At 39.2% G+C, this 21,135-nt stretch overlaps 2 protein-coding genes across 2 annotated transcripts in view; one reads left to right on the top strand and one right to left on the bottom strand.

The window, feature by feature from the left end:
• Positions 1 to 31: 31 nt before the first annotated feature.
• LOC104999017 (mitochondrial import inner membrane translocase subunit Tim23) lies at positions 32 to 20,841 on the bottom strand. Its single transcript, XM_010854449.1, has 7 exons — positions 20,588 to 20,841; positions 17,879 to 17,937; positions 10,366 to 10,459; positions 10,060 to 10,144; positions 7,562 to 7,620; positions 5,765 to 5,875; positions 32 to 552 (listed from the first exon to the last, which is right to left on the bottom strand). Exons 1-7 carry the CDS (start codon positions 20,691 to 20,693, stop codon positions 437 to 439), a joined length of 630 nt encoding a protein of 209 aa, XP_010852751.1. The 5' UTR covers positions 20,694 to 20,841; the 3' UTR covers positions 32 to 436.
• PARG (poly (ADP-ribose) glycohydrolase) overlaps positions 20,695 to 21,135 on the top strand; it is a 111,802-nt gene continuing 111,361 nt past the window's right edge. The window contains exon 1 of the mRNA XM_010854515.1: positions 20,695 to 20,769. Within this exon, the coding sequence (XP_010852817.1) occupies positions 20,695 to 20,769 (75 nt within the window). The remainder of the gene's footprint in view (positions 20,770 to 21,135) is intronic.

Raw genomic sequence — 21,135 nt, 5'->3', positions numbered from 1 at the left:
CGACTTTGGAGAAACACCCATTATGTTAATGTTGGAGTAAGGACTTCAGTTCTATTTTCACCCTTTATTGGGAATACAGAGCAATGTTACAGTCTTGGATCATTAAATGAACAAATGTGGCCGATACAATATTGACAAGCAGACCTGAATTCTGGGATTAGGTGGTTTTCCAGAAGTGGGTAGGAGCAAAAACAGGTGCGAGATCTTCTTAAGAGAACCACATTACTCAGCCGCCAAAGGGTGTTTTGTCTTCAACTCAGTAATGGCTGGAAGGAGTGCCAGTCCTGGTCAACCATCCATGATCTTCATCACAGCAAGCTGGAATCTCTAGTTTTTCAAATGAGTTGTAGATAAAAGAGTAAATGCCTTCAGACTGACTTATAAATTGATCAGGGTGACTACTAAAGTGTCCTCCGTTTGTAAACTAGCAGAATCTTCAGAGTGACTGTTGGAGCACAGAGCCTTTCATGTGCTCCCAGTTATTATATAGAGCATAGAGGCCTGTAAGCGTCAGTCCTGCTAGACCACCTCGTGCTGCCCCTCGAAGACCACCTGGGAGAGGAAAGAGAAAATACCGTTACAGACTTGTGCTGCACACTGTCCCATCAGAGGGCGACAGAGGTTCGTAAAGCTGAGACGCACTCTTCGTATTTATGAAGATTTCGTCCCAAGCAGGAGAATAAGGTCTGAAAATAATAAACCAAGACTGAAATTCAGTAGAAACAGATTCCCCCTAAATCACCTGCTTATATGTAAACTATGTATCCATAGTAACAACCTTTTTTCACTTTTAATTTCACAGTTATCAGCAAGGTTTTTTGACTTTTCTCAATCTGACTTGATCCCAGGACATTTTTGGACAAGACCTTATGCTTCTTATTGAAATCCCAAGCAGATCAGTAATTCCCTGCTAGTCCTAATTTTTAGAACTTCACCGGCACGGTCAACTGATTTAGGGCGGTATGTAAACAAGGCGATACCCTCTTTGGAAACAGTATTAACAGGCTTCAGACTCTGCACAGGTCCTCTAAATATTAACTTTGAAGACTCAGGACAGTGGTGGGAGATAAGATGGCTGTGATCAAGTTCTGAGTTGGGTGCTGATGAAGCACTAACTCTCCCATTACCTGTCCCTATTCTGATGCTTCAGAAAATCTCCCACTAACGAGCAAAGACGTAACTTAGCACGAGCATGTTATCGTTCAGTCACTCAGTCGTGTCTGACTCTGCTGCGACCACAAGGACTGCAGCCCGCCAGGCTCCTCTGTCCATGGGATTCTCCAGGCAAGAATACTGGAGTGGGTTGCCGTTTCCTTCTCCAGGGGCTCTTCCTGACCCACAGATAAACCCGTGCCTCCTGCTTGGCAGGCAGATTCTTTACCACTGAGCCACCTGGGAAGCTCCAGGCATCGTGGTACTAGTTGAAAAACATTCCAGGATTAGGATTAGACTGAACTATTTTTGCTTAACAAAAGAATTTTTTCACGTGGAAAAAGATTATGGAATAGGTATTTCATTTGAAATGCAAAAACAATGTTTCAACCAGTTACCTAAAAATAGTCACCAAATCTAGTAAAAGAAGCTTTTAAGAAATACTTGATGTTCTCTTAACAGTTTCACAAATAAGTAGGGATAACAAACTTCAGGTAGTCTGTATTTATCTATGGAGTATTTGCTGCAAGTCATGTGTTAGGAAAGCAGAGGTCCAATGGTTAAGATATACCTTATTAGAAGCCCTTTAGCTACACTCCAATGCATTCCATGAAATTCAGTGATGCTGCTGAGTTAGAACACTTCAGACCAACCATTTCTGCAATGCACGTCCTGCCAGATGGCTTCAGGTGATAGACTAAAGGGTTCCTCCCTCTAGGAGCCTCTCTAGCCTGAAGACTTTAGATAGCTGACTGGCTTAGGCTTCAACTCTGAAGTACCCTAATTATCTCTCTCAAACAGAAACTGCGGGCATCACCTATAAACAGCCATCAAATATGTAGGAAGGGGGATGAAAAACGTAAAAATTAATCACAGAAAATGGGAGATATCTCCTTCAAGTCTATCTTATCTCTCTGTATTTTGCCACACTTAAGATTAGGCATGATAGTTGAATTTGCAACTGTATTCAATGTGGCTGAAAAATGGGCTGACAGTGAACTTTAGACCAAATTTCTAGAAATGGAAAAAATAAGCTATGAAACCCAGGAAAAATAAATGCCATCTGGAACAGCATCACTATGGTTCAGTTATTAGAGCTAAACTTTTTGAGTGTAATGAATGTTCTTTAAGCAGGTTACAAAAACAGAAGACTCTCCAGTGTAAACTGTACACGATAAAGATTTAAGAACTTTGGGACATCAGTGGCATATTAAGTGTCTCAACAATTTATCCCCTAGAATGCCTTCTACTTTCATACCAAAATGAAACGACTTTAGTACAAAATATCGTTTTGCACTAGCCTTTTGTACTAGCCTTCTCTGAAGGCTAAGAAAAAATTGTTTCTAGCACAACTGAGCAACTGTTTCTAGCAAGAAGATACCAAACAGGCAGTGTATGATTTTCTAATAATCACAGTAATCCTGACTCAGGGAAAGTGAAAGTTGCTCAGTCATGTCCAACTCTTTGCGACCCTGTGGACTATAAAGTCCATGGAATTCTCCAGGCCAGAATACTGGAGTGGGTAGCCTTTCCCTTCTCCAGGGGATCTTCCCAACCCAGGGATTGAACCTAGGTCTCCTGCGCTGCAGGAGAATTCTTTACCAGCTGAGCCACCAGGGAAGCCTGACTCAAGGATAGCCTTTTATTACGTTTTAGTTTTAACTCTTTCCAATAATGTCAGGGTTTTCCAGCTGGTTAATCTGTTAAAGAGTTTAAAAGCCTTGGCTTCAGGCTTTCTGTAACAAAACAACCTTCGGCCAACTAAGTACAGGAAGCTGATTAGCAAATACACTTGCTCTGAGCACAGTGAACCAAACGAGGCCAATGGGTAATCTCTCTTAAGCAAAACAAACATGAGGCTTATGTGTCACAATTTTATCTTCTATCTTTTGGATCCGTATACAATTCTTCCAAAAAGGGCAAATGTCATCTCTTCTAAACCTGGGAAATGAGGCCCAGGATATTTAAGTGCCTAGTTTATTTGGTATAGAGCTGATTACTGGCAGAGCTAACACACTGAACTGACAATTACTTTAGCACAGGGGTCGGCACATTTTTCTTGAAATGGCTGGAAAATAACTGCACTTTTTACCTGCATGTTTCTAAAGAATGTTTATCTTGCTGTTTCGATCCTACATATTGTAGATACTTATATAACCATGTAAAATGTTAACTATTTTAAAATGTAAAATACATTCTTAGTCTGCAAACTGTGAAGAGACAGGCATCTGGCCAGCAGGAGTCTGTTGCCCTTGTTTTAGAGGAACGGCCTTACCTACACACTGAGACAGCTTACAAACTCAACAAATTTCTGCACTATTTAACTTGTTTTTAAAAAATTCTCTTTAAAAATGTGATAAAATACACATACCATAAAATTTACCATTATTAAGTGTACACTTCAGTAGCATTAAGTATACTGACACTGGGCTACCATCATCCATCTTCTTTCCTTAATGGTTTAGGCTGACTCTAGACTAAAGAAGTACCTAAACTGTTTTCCAAATCCTTGAATCTGGGAGTTTTTAAATAAATTCCTGCCACACAAAATTCTGTGCTTTGTCTTAAGTGGAGTCTAAACCAGAAATCAATACAAGACACTGCTTTGCCTCTGTCAGCAATTTTGATGTGCTGAGTTAAACTAGGCAGCCAGGAACTAGGAACCAATGTTGGGATTCTGGGTCAGCAGATTACTTACCTCTCCTGTGTTCCACATTGCAATGGAAACTGAAATCTGAAAAAATGAAACCTACTTGTCACCTGACAAAGAATTAATATTTTTGCTTTTTCTCTTCTGAGCCATGAGCATTCTTTTCCATAATTTATGTTGGAGATGTCCCAGGCTGGGTTAAAGATGCTATTCCTGCAAGGAAGTCCTGGACACAGAAAACTAAGTTCTCATTTTTTTTCCTGTGATAATCCCAAGTATTCAGCCTTCCCCTTTGTATCTTTAAAATATGTGTAATGTGTCTTAAACGAGGTGGTGATTCAGTCCATTCTTATACTTAAGGCTGCCCCCAACACAGGAAATGCTGTAATGGCTGACGCTGAGTAAGAAAACAGGGACTGGTGAGCACTGAGCTGGAGCTTCAGTGTCCACCCACTGGGGTAGCAGCTCCCCAACTCAGCTCCTGCCGTTTGCGACCATATACAACGTGAGGCCTGTGTCTTCCATTTTTGCAAAAGAAGCTAAAATTTCCAGATTTTTGTGCGAAATCTCCTGTTCCTTAAATTTTACTTTGATCTTTCATAAACACAGTTTGGGCTGATTAAACACTTGCTGGCTGAATGCCACCCCTGTGGTGCCAATTAAGGTTTTAAACTCCTTTGTCTGACCCCAAAGATTTTCAGTGTGAAAGTATTTTCAGGTTTTTAACAAGGTTTTTCTATGCCCATGTTTTCATGTATATAAAAGATGTTTACTGTCTTACTGTACCCAGGAGCTCTGTTGATGTGTGTAAGAACATGCACATGTTGCAAGTCTTATGAGTTCTTAGGGATGTAATTCCAAATGTTATCCATTTTCAATATTAAAAAAGCCTCTTGCTTTCAGATATACCATGAAATTTTAGATTTTATAATCCTGTAAGAGAGACTTCTCTCTCATTTCTAGTAAAAATGAGGCAAAAAATGCTACTTGATGTTTGTGATGGAGGAATTACATAAGAACAAAAATTACTTAGTGTCTGAAGCATAATAAAGCAATCAAACAAAAGGACTTTCCAGAGGCTTGAGTACAGAACGCAAACAGGCAGGTATGGCGTACAGTTATGGTGTAAATGCAGGCGAAAGCAGGAATGTGAGAGAGACCCGGGGCTGTCACTAGCTTTATGATCTTCCGAAAAAGAACATCTCAACAATGTGCTCATCTGTGAACTGGGGTGTGTGATTATCACTTCACAGTTTAACAAGTTATATATTAAGTGGTTACTACTGAGAATAGAACCATAACTCAGCACATGTTCATCTCTTTTCCATCTTAAGGGACAATCTGATATTTGATCTTCATCCAAGTAATTTTGATTCAACTCTTAGGATTTACTCCTCCCCTGTTCATAACAGCATCATGCACCGTAGCCAAAGGCAGAAGCAGCCCAAGTGTCCACTGACAGATGAATGACAATGTGGTGTACATGTAGGATGGAGTTATTCAGCCTTAAAAAGGAAGGACATTCTGATACATGCTGTACTGTTGAGAACGTTATGCTAAATGAAATAAGCCAGTCACTAAAAGAAAAACACTCCACTTCTATGAGGGACCTCAAGGAATCAAATTCACAGACAGAAGTAGACTGGTGGTTGCCAGGGGATGCAGAAGGGGGAAAGACAGAGTTGTTGTTTAGTGGGCAGAGTTTCAGTTTTATAAGACGAAGAGAAGTTCTGGAGTTGCATAATAATGCTAATAGACTTAACATAATTGAACTGTACATTTAAATAGTTTGGATGGTCAATTTTATGTGTATTTTATGAAAATTAAAAAATAAAATCACAAACCGTGAGATATCAAAGAACACTATACTACCAAAAAAAAATTCTTTTAAAAACTACAGTATGGCCAAAAAGCATACTTCAACTATATTGAGAGACGATTTCACCATTTAGTGGTACCTACCTGTACATTTATACAACATGCCTGTCATGGTTCCAGCTGCTACTGTGTTAAGGTCATCTTCTGCGCCTCTTGTTTTCTCAATGATGACACCAAATGCACTATAAAGCAAAGCTACAAGGGAAATGGAGCTGATCAGGAATAAAAAGTGAACTGAAAGTCAGTATGGCAATCGTATTCAGATAAACGGATTCTCCAGACATCATGAGACATGTAAACAGTGATCACTGGAGCGCTGTTTGTAATAACGAACGTCTAGCAACAAATCAAATGACTTTCAAAAGGAGACTGATTCAGAGACTGTCCACATAACAGAATACTATGCACTCAAAATGCAGGAAGAGCTCGTTCACTAACATGTAGAGCAGGCACATGATAGGCAAAGAAAATGTTTGGAAAGAAAAGAAATTTATTAGCTATTTATGGCAAGTAACACTGCGGAGACCCAGGAAGAATATCTTTTTCACTTCCATTTATTTGTTAACAGCTGTACTTAGAATTTAGAAACAAAAGCAAAACACATGCATTTCTAAGAAAAATACTTCAAGACAATTGAGATTTAGTTTCTGCACATGTGAAAACTCTAACAATAGCACTATTTAGTTTAACAAGCGTTTCCCCTAAATCGCCATTCTGTTATGCCTCTAAAGACCAAATAGCCACGAATGCATTACCTCTTCTCCTGCCCTTTCTCAATATTACAGCAAACTTGTTGGCCTCACAACTCCTCTGCTGTAAGTTTTTATACTTCTACAAAAGCTCTTTTTCCAGTTTCAATTTATTTAACTGAAACTAAACTTGAGCAAAACATCATAACTGATCACATTATAAGGAAAGCATCCAGGGTAACTGACCATTCCAGCTTGCTCAGAATCGATACTTCTGGAACGTTAACTAAACTGAGCACGTCCAGGGGCTCACTCAAGGTATGCAGGCAGTCTCCCAAGCACCGGTACAAAGGAGGGTGGCTGCGAGGGGGGGGGGCTTTGGGGGCACAAGCAGCACATGGAAGTAGCCATTTACTAGGATCCCAAATGCAAACTGCTTCCAAAGCCTGTGACAAGGCTAGGACCTCTGTCACACAAGAGGCTTTTCTTATCTTTTGATAAGCTACCCACATTCTCTTACTTAATCTGCCACCAGTTAAAAGACTTTCAGATACAGAAAACTTGGGGGCATAAGTGTCATAAGTGAGCTTCTTATATGAGTCACGAATAATCAAAAGAGTCAATCATTCATAAACACTACAGTATGAAAGCATTTGTTCCTAAGTGCTACTAAATTATAGCTTCCTTAGAACTGCCAAGTATTTCCAATATCTACAAAGGCCCTGTTGCAACTCAGGCAATTAGTCTGAGAAATCTCATTAGGTAAACAGGATGATGAATGGGCTATTAGGAAAACATATCAGGAGGGCTGGATTCCTCCTCATATCTACGATAGAACCTTGAACTTTTCCTAACACACAAAAATATTTGCCTTGGCGCTAAACTATCTGGATTTCAGTGAGTTAAAATATGATTTTATTTGGTGTCTTGATGGGATAGGAGAGTATGTAGTGTTTAAAATATTTAGCAAAGAGTATATTCAGAATGGTATTAGTACATGGCAGTATTTTGCTATATATCAATAGTTTATGATCTTTTCCTAAGTAGTATTTACACTACTCACCAGAGTGGATTTAAACATAATTATGAACATCCCAGCACCAGAATTTTAGTTCATCAAATTGTTCATGATACATGTACATTCTTTCTTTGTAATGATGATGATTTATTATAAAGTGAGCTATCTACTTACCCAGGGAACCTAGGGTATTAGCCCAAAGTGCCCCTTGCCTAGTCACCATGTTCAAGATCCTACCAGGGCAGAAAGAGAAAGAATCTGTATTTAGAACCAGTTATTTCTTTAGTATTTAGAAAAACCATATAGCATCAATTTTAAATATATAAACACAATATCCAAAGCTTTCTTAATTTTACTTTTTTAATTTTAAAACTTAACACCTCCTTAGAATTCAATAAGGATTGCTTTTACTTTACATAAATGAAGGTTAGGTTAAAAACTCCCAATGTTTTAGGGCAATGTGTAAAGAAAATTCTAATTACTAAATACATAAAATTATTAAATATATAAAAGGTCTGAATGATATCCCGGAATGTATTTTACAAAAAAGTTTACAGAAACCGATCTATGTTAAAAAGAAAAAGACATTATAACAGACGAGCTAGCTTATAATTAGTTTCTTAGGGTTTGTGTGGCGGGTAGTACATTCTTAGAATATTAAGAAGAATCAAAGTGTGGAATACTATGGAATACAAAGCAAAATAAAAGACAGATACTCAGAGAAGGAAAAAGCCACCTCATTAGAAACCTGAAGAAAGTGCTCTGTGTCTGCTCCCACACCAGCACTAAGCAGCCAGGGTGCGCGCTTAGCACACTCTCAGGGGAGCACAGCCCTGCCCTCACCAGCACCGGACGCCACCAGAACAGCGGCGAAGGCAACTGGAGGAGAGGGCAGAGCGTTCCTCTCCCAGCAGTGTAACGCTGTCACAGGAATGGCTGTCCCGGCAGCTGACTACTGCTGGGAACCACGGAATTACAGTAACAAGCAGTAAAGAACCCATTTACATTAATGCTCAATAATAACAAAACTTTGTATTACTTCTAAAGGATTATTTAAAAAATTAGTAATGATTACAAATATTGTTAGTTAATTGCTACATATTTACTAATATGTTAAGTTTAGCACTTAATTTTCATTTGTGATAAGCTTCTAAACTATGAATTTTCATTACTGTATTGCTGGTGGCACTGCAAAGTGGCCAAGTTCTTTGGAACATGATTGGGCAACATACTTTCATTTACTGGGTCCTTACTTACTTCTCATTGTAATCATCTCTCAATAGGTTAAAGGCAGAAAGAGGGAAACTTACCCAAGATCCCAATAAGTAATGAATCTGGGCTTTGAAACTATATAGATCTTTTCTGGCCTGAAACCTGATTATCTTTCCATGTTTTAAATGCTATCTCTGTCTAAAAAAAATCAGAATGAGTATATAAAAGAAAATGATGTATAAGATTTTAAAAATCTGACTTTAAAAAAGCAAACTAATTCAACTCTCTCAAAAATTTAATAACTATGATGGTTTTAAGAAACAAAGGTTATCTTTTCTAAGAGACCTTCCAATTGTTATTTAATAATATGATGCTGGGGATTTGTTTCAAAATAATATGGGAGGGAAGAAAGAGATGGGACACAATTGGTCCTGCTGGTTAATGGCTGTTGAACTTGGGTTATGGTTCATAGCTGTTCACTGTACTATTTTGCCTACTTTTGTATATATTCAAAACTATCCATAATACAAAAAGTAAAAACAAAACAAAACTGGAGTAAAGACTGAATATTACGAATATAAATACAAAAATATTCAAGGATCTGAGCTTGTAAAGCAAGGGCAGTGATCCACACAGTAACAGGACGGTGAAAAGTTTGACAGGCCTTCAGGTTCCCAAGACCTAATTCTAACACACCTGCTGCCATCTGCTGGCTAAGAAACATGGAGCTTAAAGAAAGACACAGAAAAACACATACTGTGTCCTTCCGCTCATATGAAGCATAAAATACGCTTTTTTAAAAAAGCTAAATAACATATTATTTAAGGAACAGCAAAAGGAACTGGTCATGTTTATTTCTTAAGCAGGGTGAAGATACACATTATGTACACTTTCTGAGTTTTTTATTTGCACTTTCCCTTCTCTACAAACTTCAGTTTCCTAAGATAAGACTATCTTACTCCTTTCAGAACCATCTGTAAGTTCTAGGAATTTCATGGAAATTTTCTGCACCTTTGCATTTCAGAAATGGAGGATGAAGTCAATGAGAAATTCAATCAAATGACAGTAGATTTAGTAATTACTCTTATGTGCTTCTTATTTCTTCACTTACCACGTCCTATGGTTTTGCACAGCCCTGAACAATCCAAATAATGTACTAGTAATTCAACAATTTGAAAAGCATGTAATATAGGCCTGCAAAATAGAACAGGTGTAGCTGAGCAGTTAGGTTGGAATAGCCCCAGCTGATGGACACGGATTCAAAAATCACTCCTAAAAGCTTAGACACAGCACCTTGATTCCTAAATTCCTTTTATAATGAATAAAGGGAAAACACCAGCAAAAAAATTGACCAAAAATTATACAGTACTCTAAATATTGTAATCTCAAGGTTGTGCTCATCAAGCCAACAAAGTAGAGATTAATACTCAAGCATCAGTGTGTCGTTACATGAGACTTACTGTACGTTTCTTGGTTTGGACCAGGCCATGTTCTGGGTTTCCTTCAATCCTAGCCGTAGACCATTCATTGCCCCAAATGCAGCCCCTGGCAAATCACAGTAATAATTCATTCAAATACTCAGCTTTATATTAAAGAGCAATTATACTTGATTCTTTTTCATTTTTATTTAATAAGAAAAAATGTAAATAATGATTTTTTTTTTAAAAACCACCCTGAAGCTATTATTTTAATTGCCTTGGATTTTAAGCACTTTTGACTACCTGGATTTAGGACACTTCATTTAAAAACCACATATAAATACCAACCTGTCATACAACATCCTCCAATGGTAAAGAAGGCCAGTTCAAATCTGCCCCGGGTTTTATTAGCTCCAGTTGGTAAAATAAACTCATCTGTATCCTACAGGGATAATAATGAAAATCAAGTTCAGCTCCCCTCAACACACGTATTATACTTGCAAAGTGTTTAATTTTTCAAAGGAGTTTTTCACAGAACGTAAAACGTAAATTAAGTAAAACTCCACTATACTTCGTCAAACAAAGATAAAACTTTCTGCAACAAAAGCAACATATAAACCAAAGTGAAATGAAATACATAACATATACAGTTATGCTCATTAGTTCTTAGGAGAAATTCTTGCTCAGAATTTAGCTTCTCAATGTAAGTTTGATAGATTATATGTAATTTGCCCTCATGATAAATTTGACAATTTAAGAGTGCCATCTCTATAGAAAGGCAAACTGAAAGCTATGAGAGGTAACAAAAAACCAGTCTGGAAGGAGAACTCATTCTGCAGCTATGAATACTATTTATCAACCACCATTTTACTATATGTAAGACCAAATGATCATAAAAAATGAGCAGAAACTAGAGAAGTACAATAGACTGGATCACTTACACAAGGGAAAAACACCACTTTAACAGTTCTTAACTGTTTGGAGGGCATATATTCCTTTATAATCTTGGAAAGCTACTAGAAGGAAAGCTACCCTACTTCAGGTAAATGCATACACAAAACTTGGTATGAGCTCCCTGCCCTGAAGATCACACAAGAATCCTAGGTTGAGAAGCATCACTGTAAGAGCACAACAGGATTGATTTTGCAATCAATACTTTTATGAAGAACAAATACATTTACATTTCTGCCAAGCTTTTCATATAAAAATAGCTAAAATAAGCTTCTGAACCATAGCACACACCCTTAACAAAAAATGCCAACAAATAAACATCGCTTTGGCAAACACTGGCCTTTGCTAAATGCATTCATGATGAGGAAAACTGCCTCTGCACTAGCTCTGATGGCTTGTGCATAAATTCTTACCAGAAATTGTACAAATAAATAAGCGCATATCCTCTCATCACACAGAAATGGTCTGCTGAGAAAGGATAAGCAAACCTGAATAGATTCTATGTCTAAATATATTAAACATATATTTAACATATATTTGTAAATTCTGAGTGCTTCCTGACTTTTCAAGTAATGACTTAGTTTTAAATTGTGCTTCTTGTTTAAGGTTTTTAGGAATGCTATATTTAACATGATGAGGTAAACAATATGATAATTATTTATGATCCAGAAATGGATCCTAATACAAATGGGGGGAAAAAAAGATGGTCATAATCGACATCAGCAGGTGCAAGTGCACGGCGTGACTGACTCACTCTTCAGTAACGCGTCAACCCTGCGCTCCTGAGACACCTAACAATCACTCTTTGATGCTGTGTGTGTGCGCGTTAAGTAGCTCAGTCATGTCTGACTCTCTGCGACCCATGGACTGTAGCCAGCCAGGCTCCTCTGTCTGTGGCATTCTCCAGGCAAGAATACTGGAGTCGGTTGCCATGCCCTCCTCCAGGGGATCTTCCTAACCCTCTGGCGTGTCCTGAATTGGCAGGTGGATTCTTTACCCTTAGTGCCACCTGGGAAGCCCTTTTAATGTTGTAAACTGAGTTTTTCTTTTTTTGCAACTTTATTTGTATTGAATCAGCAACTTCTCCAAAAGAAAAAAATAAAAACAAACCCAAACAAAAAATCAAAACCCCACAAAAACAAACAACAAAAAACTGAGGCTAATATAAACCTTAAAATGTATAATCCCTAATTTCAAATGTTTGTATTCATCGGACCACTCTTATTTCCATAGGCTTTTGAATAACAATAACCTGATCTAATAAAATAAACTCAGGTAGTAAAGAATTTTTTTTTTCAGATGTACTGATTTGGTTTAAGATTAAAAAGATTCCCACGTTAATGATCTCTTATAATTTTGTAACTTCTCACACAATATTTTTATGGGGTTCAAAAGCTAATTACTTGCTGCTTTACATGTAAATCTTAATCGGTGCTCTGGGCTCTGGTCTCTGGTCCTGGTCGCGAAGTACATACACGAAGCAAGCAGTCACTGCTGATGTACCCTCCCGACCCCTCTTACTCCCAGGGTTTTGAGGAAAAGCTGGGAGCTGCTCCTCTTACTGTTTCCTCCTTCATGAACTAGACGTTAAAGACTAGAACATTCAAAAGCAATTTTATCCAAAGGAAAAATCAGAAAGAGACAACACACGTCCAGGAAAAAAGTGTAGGCTCTGAAAAGGACTGAGAAGAGCTTAAGCTTATACTCCAGGCTGGCCCTCAACACAAAGGCAGCCTGTATGATTAAAACCCAAACAATAACCAAATAAAGGCAACCCTCAGGGAAGGCAGGAGAGTCTGATCTCCAGACTTAACCACATTATTAGAAATGTCTGGTTTTCAACAACAACAAAAAATCACAAGGCATACAAAGCAATAGGAAAGTATGGGCCATTCAATGGAAAAAAAAAAAAAATCAACAGAAATGTCCCTAAAAAACACCTGAGAGTAGACTGAGCAGGCTTTAAAAGGAAAGCCAGATCTAAGTGACTCTAAAATGATCGTCATAAAGATGCTCCAAGACCTAAGGCAGATGTGGAGAAAGTCAAAACAATGTATGAACAAAAGGGAAACAGAAAGAAAACCTAGAAAGAAACCCAGAGTAAGTTCTGAAACTGAAAAGAACAGCAGCTGGTAAATTCACTAAATGGATTCAAAGATGTGAGCAGGTAGAATAGACAATCCCCAACTATAAAACAATAGAAATTATTGAGTCTTAGGATCAGGAGGAAATATAACTGGATAGAAGTGAAGAGAGCCTAAACGATCTGTGTGATATCACAAAGCAGACGAAAATACAGACTGTGAGAGTCACAGAAGGAGAATGTTTGAAGAAACAATGGCCGAAAACTTCCAAATTTGATAAAAGAGATGCAAGTGAACATTCAAGAAACTCAATAAACACCAAGTAAGATACATCCAAAGAGACCCGTACTGGGATGTATTAAAATCAAAAGTTTTGAAAGCTACAGAGAGAGATTCTTGAATGTAGCAGGAGAGAAGCAACTTACATATAAGGATCCTCAATAAGATGATCAGTCAGTTTCTCAAGAGAAACTTTGGAGGCCACTAGCAAGTGGGCTGATATATAAACCTGTCCTTCAAAAATAAAGGAGATAAAAAATTCCCAGAAAAATAAAAGCTGAGCGAGTTTGTGACCACTGGACCTGCCCTGCAAGACACGATGAAGGGAGTCCAGCAAAGTGCGCCGAGAGGACGCAGGCAGGAGCTCATGGCCCGAGGAAGGGCAGAGTGTGACACAGCAGAGAGACGGACAGTTAGAAAGCACTACTGTAGGCGTGCTCTGGACTCCACCTTTGTATTTCTGCATAACTTAAAATTGTAAAGGATTTAAAAGAGTTATTAGACCATGTTTTTAAGCACATGATGTATAAAGATACGATTCTGTGACATCAACGATTGAGGGGCAGGGACAGTCGGTAAAGGAGCAGTGTTTTTGTATGTTAGTGAAGTTAAACTGGTATAAGTTCTAATTAGTGCTATAACTTTAGAAAACTGCTATAGAGTATACTAAAAAAAAGGTTATGAGACAGGAATTTAAACAATTCCCTACAAAAAAATCAAACACAAAAGAAGTTATTAATGTAAGAAAGGAGAGACAAAAAAGTTAGGTTACAGAAAATGAAGAGCAAAACACCAAAAATCTCTCCTTAGCAGTAACCACTTAAAGTGTATTCAACTCTCTAGACAAAAGACAGAGATTAGCGCAATGCACTCAGAAATGTGATCCATTTATACATATGGCGCCTACAACAGATTCACTTTACTTCCAAAGACACAAAAAGATTGAAAGTGAAAGGATGGAAAAAGATATTCCTTGCAAATAACAACCAAAAGAGCAGGGTGGCTGTATTACAATTAGAAAATAAAAAGTTTGTAAGAAACAAAGAATGATATTACATCAATAAAGTTTCAACACAGCAAGAAAATACAATTATAAACATTTACTTATCTAGTAACAGACCATCAAAATACATTAAGCAAAGTGTCAGTCACTCAGTCACGTCCGAACCTTTGTGATCCTATGGACTTTGGCCCACCAGGCTCCTCTGTCCTTGGATTTCCCAGGCAAGAATACTGGAGTGGATTGCCATTTCCTTCTCCAGGGGATCTTCCTAACCCAGGGATTGGACTCGCATCTCTTGCACTGCCAGGCAGATTCTCTACTGCTGAGCCATCAGGGAAGACCCCATAATAAAAGATTAGAGCAGAGATAAATGAAATAAATTACTGAAATCAGAAATGCATGTGAGGATATCACTACTGATTCTAAAGAATTTAAAAGGATTATAAGAAACTGTCATTAACAACTGTATGCCAACAAACTGAATGTCCTTGATGAAATGTACAAATTCCTAGAAATACAAAACTCACCAAGAAACAGAAAAAAACGAGACGAGTAAGAAGACTGAATCACTAATTTAAAAAAAAAATCTCACAACAAAGAAAAACCCTGGACCTGATGGCTTCACTGGTTATGTTTTATCAAACATTTAAAGAACTAACCCCCAATCCAGGGGTTCCCTGGTGGCCTAGTGGTTAGGATTCCAGACTTTCACTGCCACGGGCTGGGTTCAATCTCCGGACGGGGAAGCCGTGGAGTGCAGATGGAAAAAAACAAAAAACTCCAAAACCCTAACACCAATCCTCAAACTTTTCCAAAAACCTGAAGTGCAGGAAATACTTGGAACATTTCATGACTCTGTGTGTGAGGCAAGTATGATCATACCAAAGCCAGACAAAGACACTACAAAAAACTACAGACCAAAATCGCCTATGAACACTGATGCAAAATCTTAAAACTAAATTCTAGGAAACCAAAGCCAGCAGCATATTCAAAGGGCTACACATCATGACCACGTGGCACTTATTCCTGGGATGCAGGATGTCCTAACAAATGAAAACTCATCAGTGTAATAAACCACATTAACAGAATGAAGGGGGAAAGCCCACGACCATCTCAACTGATGCAGAAATAATACTCCACAAAATACAACATACTTTCAGGGACAAAACCTCAACAAACTAGGAATAAAAGGAAACTACCCCAACATAATAAAAGGCATACATGAACAACTCACAGCAAATACCACACTCAACGGTGACAGACTGAAAGGTCTTCCTCTAATGCACGGGAACAAGGCAAAGATGCTTTTTTTTTTGGTCACTTCTATTCAACACAGTATTAGGATTTCTAGCCAGAGCAATTAGGAAAGAAGAATGAAAAGGCACCCAAATTAGAAAGAAAGAAGTAAAAGTTTTTTTCATAGATGATCTTATATGTTAGAAAATTCTAAAGACTGCACAAAACCCTGTTATAACTAATAAATAAATTCAGCAAAGTAACAGGATACAAAGTCAACAAAAGAGCAGATGCGTGTCTACAAACAATAAACCACCCAAGAAGGAGATCATGAAAACACTTCCACTTACAACAGAATCAAAAACAATAAAAACACTTAGGAATTAATTTAACCAAGGAGGTAAAAGTCTTGTGCAAGGAAAGCTGTAAAACTTGCTGGAAGTAATTTAAAAAGACAGAAAGAAATGAAAACATATCCCATATTTATGAATCAGCCTTAATATTGCTAAGATGTCAATATTACCCAAAACAATCTACAAATTCAATAATTCCTATCAAAACAGGAACTGACATTTTTGCAGAAACAGAGGAACCCATTTCAAAGGTCATACGGAATTTGAACAAACTCCAAAGAATCAAAACAATCTTGAAAAATGAATAACAATCCTGAAGGACTCACACCTGCTGATTTCAAAACTTACCAAAGCTGCAATCATCAATAAGCTTGAATGTATGCTGGTGCGGTACTAGCATACATACGGACATGCAGATCAAAGAACAGAATAGAGAGTCCAGAAATCAACCTTTGCACATATGGTCAAATGATTTTTGGCTAGAATGTTAAGGCCATTACATGGGGAAAAGACAGTCTTTTGAGCAAACGGTACTGTAAAAACTGGATAGCCATATGAAAAAGACTGAAGTTGGATCTTTACCTAACACCACATACAAAAATTAACTCAAAATGGATCAAAGACTTAAACGGAAGACCCAAAACTGTAAAACTCTTAGAAGAAAACACTGGGGAAAAAGCTTTGTAATAACACATTTAGCCATGATTTCTTGGATATGACACCAAAGGCAACAAGTGATAAAACACAAATATTGGCCTTCGTAATTTTTACGCACCAAAAGACAACATCAAGAGGAAAAAGGCAACCCACAGAATGGGAGAAAATATTTGCAAGTTATATATCTATAAGGGGTTAATACTCAGAATATACAGAGAACGGCTAAATACAACCTAAATCAAATGAACTGATTCAAAGTTGGTCAAAGAAGTTGAACAGAGATTCTTCCAAAGACACACAATCAGCCAGTAAGTGCATGAAAAGTTGCTCAACATCCCTAATCATCAGGGAGACGCAAAAATCAAACTACAGGAAGTCACCACTCCACAGTCATTTAGTAATGATTCTCAAAAAATTCCAGATACTAAAACTGTTGGTGAGATGTGGAGAAACTGGAGCCCTTGTGCACTGTTGGTAGGAATGTAAACGATACAGCTGCAGTGGAGAACAGTGTAGCCGTTTCTCAAAAGATTTAAAATATGATTGCCATGTGACAGGACAGTTCTACTTCTGGATACATAATCAAAAGAACTGAAATGAGGATCTAGAAAAGGTATTTATACACCGAAATTCACAGTGGCACGATTCCCCACAACTAAAACATGGAAGCAATGCAAGTGTCCATAGGACACGTGAATGGATAAGCAAAGTGGGTATTATGCAGCCTTGAAAAGGAAGGAGATTCTGACACATGCTACAATACATATGAGCCTTGAGGGCATTATGCTAAATGAACTAAATCAGTCACACAAAAATAAATACTGTATGATTCCACTTATTTGAGGTACTCAGAGTATTCAAAAATCATAAGACAGAAAGCAGAAGGGTGGTTGTCAGGAACTGGGAGGAGGATGGAAAAAGGAGTTACTGTTTAATGGGTACAGAGTTTCAGCTTTACAACATGAAAAGCATGGAACTGGTAGGTGGTAATAGCTATACAGTATCAGGAATGCAACCACTCAACAGTACAGTGAGAGACGGTAAATTCTGTTAATTTTATCACAACCTTAAAAAAAAAAAAGAAAAACCAAAACAAAAAACCAAGCAAACCCCCAATCCTTTAATCAGCTAATGTCAGGAAGAGATGCAAGGCAAATCCGGAGTTTGTGGGGGTAAAAAGGGTGAATGACAGCTAGAGACTTGACGCCTCTAGAAGCACAGATCACAGATTAAGTCAAGGTATCTGCGGTTGTTTTTTTAAATGCTAACGTAGAGCACCAGACTAAGAAAATTCTTACCTGTACGAGATACCGTGGATCCACATTTAAATAAGGAGACAGAGGGTTCATACCAGTTACTAGAGAGAAAACAAAGCAATATATTGCAATAAAAATTTAGTTATTTCATTTAGCATTAATTTTGCTCTTGACTCTTCAATGTGTTCTGCAATTCTGATCTACAATGCACGCAAATTTTTCTCCCACTTTCCTTGTCTTCTCCTTCCGTCTGGCAGTTTAGGGGCTGACTCCTCCTGGCGTCCTCAATCCTGCACTGGTGTTTCAGGCTCTCACATCAGGACAGGCAGTAACAGGGACCAAATAACTGAAGTAGCAGGAAGCACAGCCCAGTTCATCTAGAGAGCTGATTTCCTTCTGCTGCTGCTTAGTCGCTTCAGTCGTGTCCGACTCTGCAACCCCATAGATGGCAGCCCATCAGGCTCCACCGTCCCTGGGACTTCCTTCGACTTTACTACAAAAATACCTGATAATTGTGTGTGTGTGTGTGTTAGCTGCTCAGTCGTGTCCGTCTATTTGTTATACAATGGACTGTAGCCCGCCAGGCTCCTCTGTCCATGAATTCTCCAGGCAAGAATACTGGAGGGAGGTGCCATTCCCTTCTCCAGGGGATCTTCCTGACCCAGGGATCAAACCTGGGTCTCCTGCATTGCATGCAGATTCTTCACTGTCTGAGCCACCAGGGACTATACACATTGCAAAGAATGACAAGAGACAAATCAATTCATGAAGGGAAAAAAAAAATCATTGGGGTTATGTGTTGTGTATAAATATTTTAAGGCAATTCCTTCAGATCTAAGTGTTAACAGTTGCTGACAAAGTTGATTTACATAATAGAGAATTCTGTCATCACCAGAAGGATGGGGGTCAGGGCAAAGGAAAATGGGGGCTCTCCGAGGGCCAGACTTGAATTCCACTACCTTTGAAGACAGAAAAATCTATCAAGGAAAAATCAACTTCCTCACATTTTAAATTTAATCTTTGGATCCTCTGTATCTCAGATGATTGTTCTCAAATCTATCCATTACCCAGGACTCTGGTCTTTTCATCAATTCAAAGTCCTATTAGTTCTATATCCAGTATCTATCTTGAATTGTTACTCACCATCTTTATCGCTACCATCCTAGTTCAATCACTACCTAATTGGACTCCTTACTTGCTCCAGTCTTTCCAATTCATTTTCTAAAGGGTAATTAAAGTGATTTTTTTTCAGAAAAGGAAATCAATCTAAATGGCTTCCATTTACACTTGTAACTAAGTCCAAACTCGTTATAAAACACTTCATTAGCTGCCATTCCTTCCCCTCTAATCTCAGTATCTCCAGCCTCACCACCTCCCCTGTAGATTGTAGACACAATGGCCTAACAGCTGTTCCTTAAACACTTACCTCCCCTCAGACATCTGAATGGTACTCAGGTCACAGCTCAAATGTCAACAACCCTGAGTAGTTTTTCCTAGGCCATTTTTAAAGGGCTTCAGCTCCCATTTGGGGAAGGAAATGGCAACCCACTCCAGTGTTTTTGCCTGGAGAATCCCAGTGACAGGGGAGCTTGGTGGGCTGCCATCTATGGGGTCGCACAGAATTGGACACGACTGAAGCAACTTAGCAGCAGCTCCCATCACCAATCTTAAAATCCTATTTGTCTTTACACACTTACCACTAACTGAAACACTTTCTTACTTGGCCCACAATTTACTTGGCTCACTTCAATGGAATGGAAGCTCTGTGAAAACATCAGTCATTTAAAAAAATATAACTGCTGCAGTCCTGCACCCAGAAAACTCCATCTCAAGTACTCAATGAATAGTGTTTAGTCCTTGGTCTCTTAATTCGCCTTCAAGTCCTAACGTAAGAATGCCTTTCACATCAAGGCAGGGCCCTTTGCGCTCTGAAGCGCGTGAACTAGCCATGTCCTATACCTTATTACATGCAGACTATGTTCTAGATTCAGTTTTAACACAGGTGACACTAGGAACTTTAAAAGCCGTTTTTGTTTTTGAGCATAAAATACCTAAAGAAAAAGTCGAAAGAGTCTCAAGATAAAAGTTTTATAAAGCTCTTAGCCTTCACCAACTTCCCACTATCTTTAAATCCACGTTTTACTCATCCAGGTGAATACCCACAGTTAGAAAGTTCCAAAGATCTGGAATACACATTCGTGGTATTTAGGAGAGGGCGCAGGCAGGGTGTTCGTGCCTCGGCACCCTGTAACTTCAATGTTTCCCTTCCCCAGATTCCTTCTTGGCTTCTTTTTCATATCTATAAAAAAGTTCAGTTCTCCTCCAAGTTTCTCCACTTGTCTCGACGCATATTTCTTTCTCCCCTGTATGCATTATTATAGAGTGTTTTGCTCTGAAGGCTACTACTTCGTGGTTTAGAATATGTGACTTTGTGTTAAAAAGTTACCTATGGCCTCGATATGTGGGAGGAAAGGTAAGGCAAGAAGCCTGAATATAAAAGGAAAAAACATGCAGTATCTCCTGGATCCAAGTCAGCCACAGAGAGCTTCTCCGGATCCACGGCTCCAAACACTCGTTCAGTGTTGGAAAATGCGGCCGTGCAGACACACTAGCCCCACTACTGGTACTGAAGCTTGCGGCCGCAGCAATAGTAATAATAATAAGAGAGAGAGAGAGAACAGGACACACCGCAAATGTGGGGTGGTGGCAAGAACCAGTGAGAAATGCTCGCAGACCAGGCCTGATACTTACGCGGGACTCCAGCCAAATCCGCGTGCGAGTAGCCTGCTCCGCCGGCTCCGAAAAAGCCGGCCAACCCCCCAGTGGTTTTGTTGCCACTACCCCCGCCGCCCTCCATGATGTCGCAGCAAACTGCCCGTCTGCTTCTCCCCGCCGCCTCAGGCCGAGATAGTCTGCTCGGCCGTCGCTCCTCGGTAACAGCGGGGAGACCCGCGTAGCACCGGCTCCTTCACACACTGACCTTCCGGGCGCCGGTGCTCGCTAAACCTCACACTTCCGGTTTGCGACAGCGTACGTCCCGGAAGCCGGAAGCACCTGACGGCAGCTTTCCGGTGGTGGGAAAGTGAACGAAGCCGGAATCAGAACGGCTCATCCTGAGGCTGGTAGGGTGCCGGTGGAAGAGGGAAGGCAGGCGTCTGGATAGGGCCTGGTTCGGGAGGCTGTCAGAGCAGGAGCTGCAGAAGCAGTCAGCGGCAGAGGGGGCATGGTGCCGGGAGGCACCGAGGAGGGGGCGCAGTCCGTCCCTCCCAGGGTTAGTGAATGAGGCTCTACGCCCGGGC

This window comes from Bison bison, unplaced genomic scaffold (genome assembly GCF_000754665.1).
Source record: "Bison bison bison isolate TAMUID 2011002044 unplaced genomic scaffold, Bison_UMD1.0 scf7180017864341, whole genome shotgun sequence".
Taxonomy (NCBI): Eukaryota; Metazoa; Chordata; class Mammalia; order Artiodactyla; family Bovidae; genus Bison; species Bison bison.
Note: the sequence above shows the minus strand (reverse complement) of the source record. Positions and strands in the feature narration are given on the sequence as shown.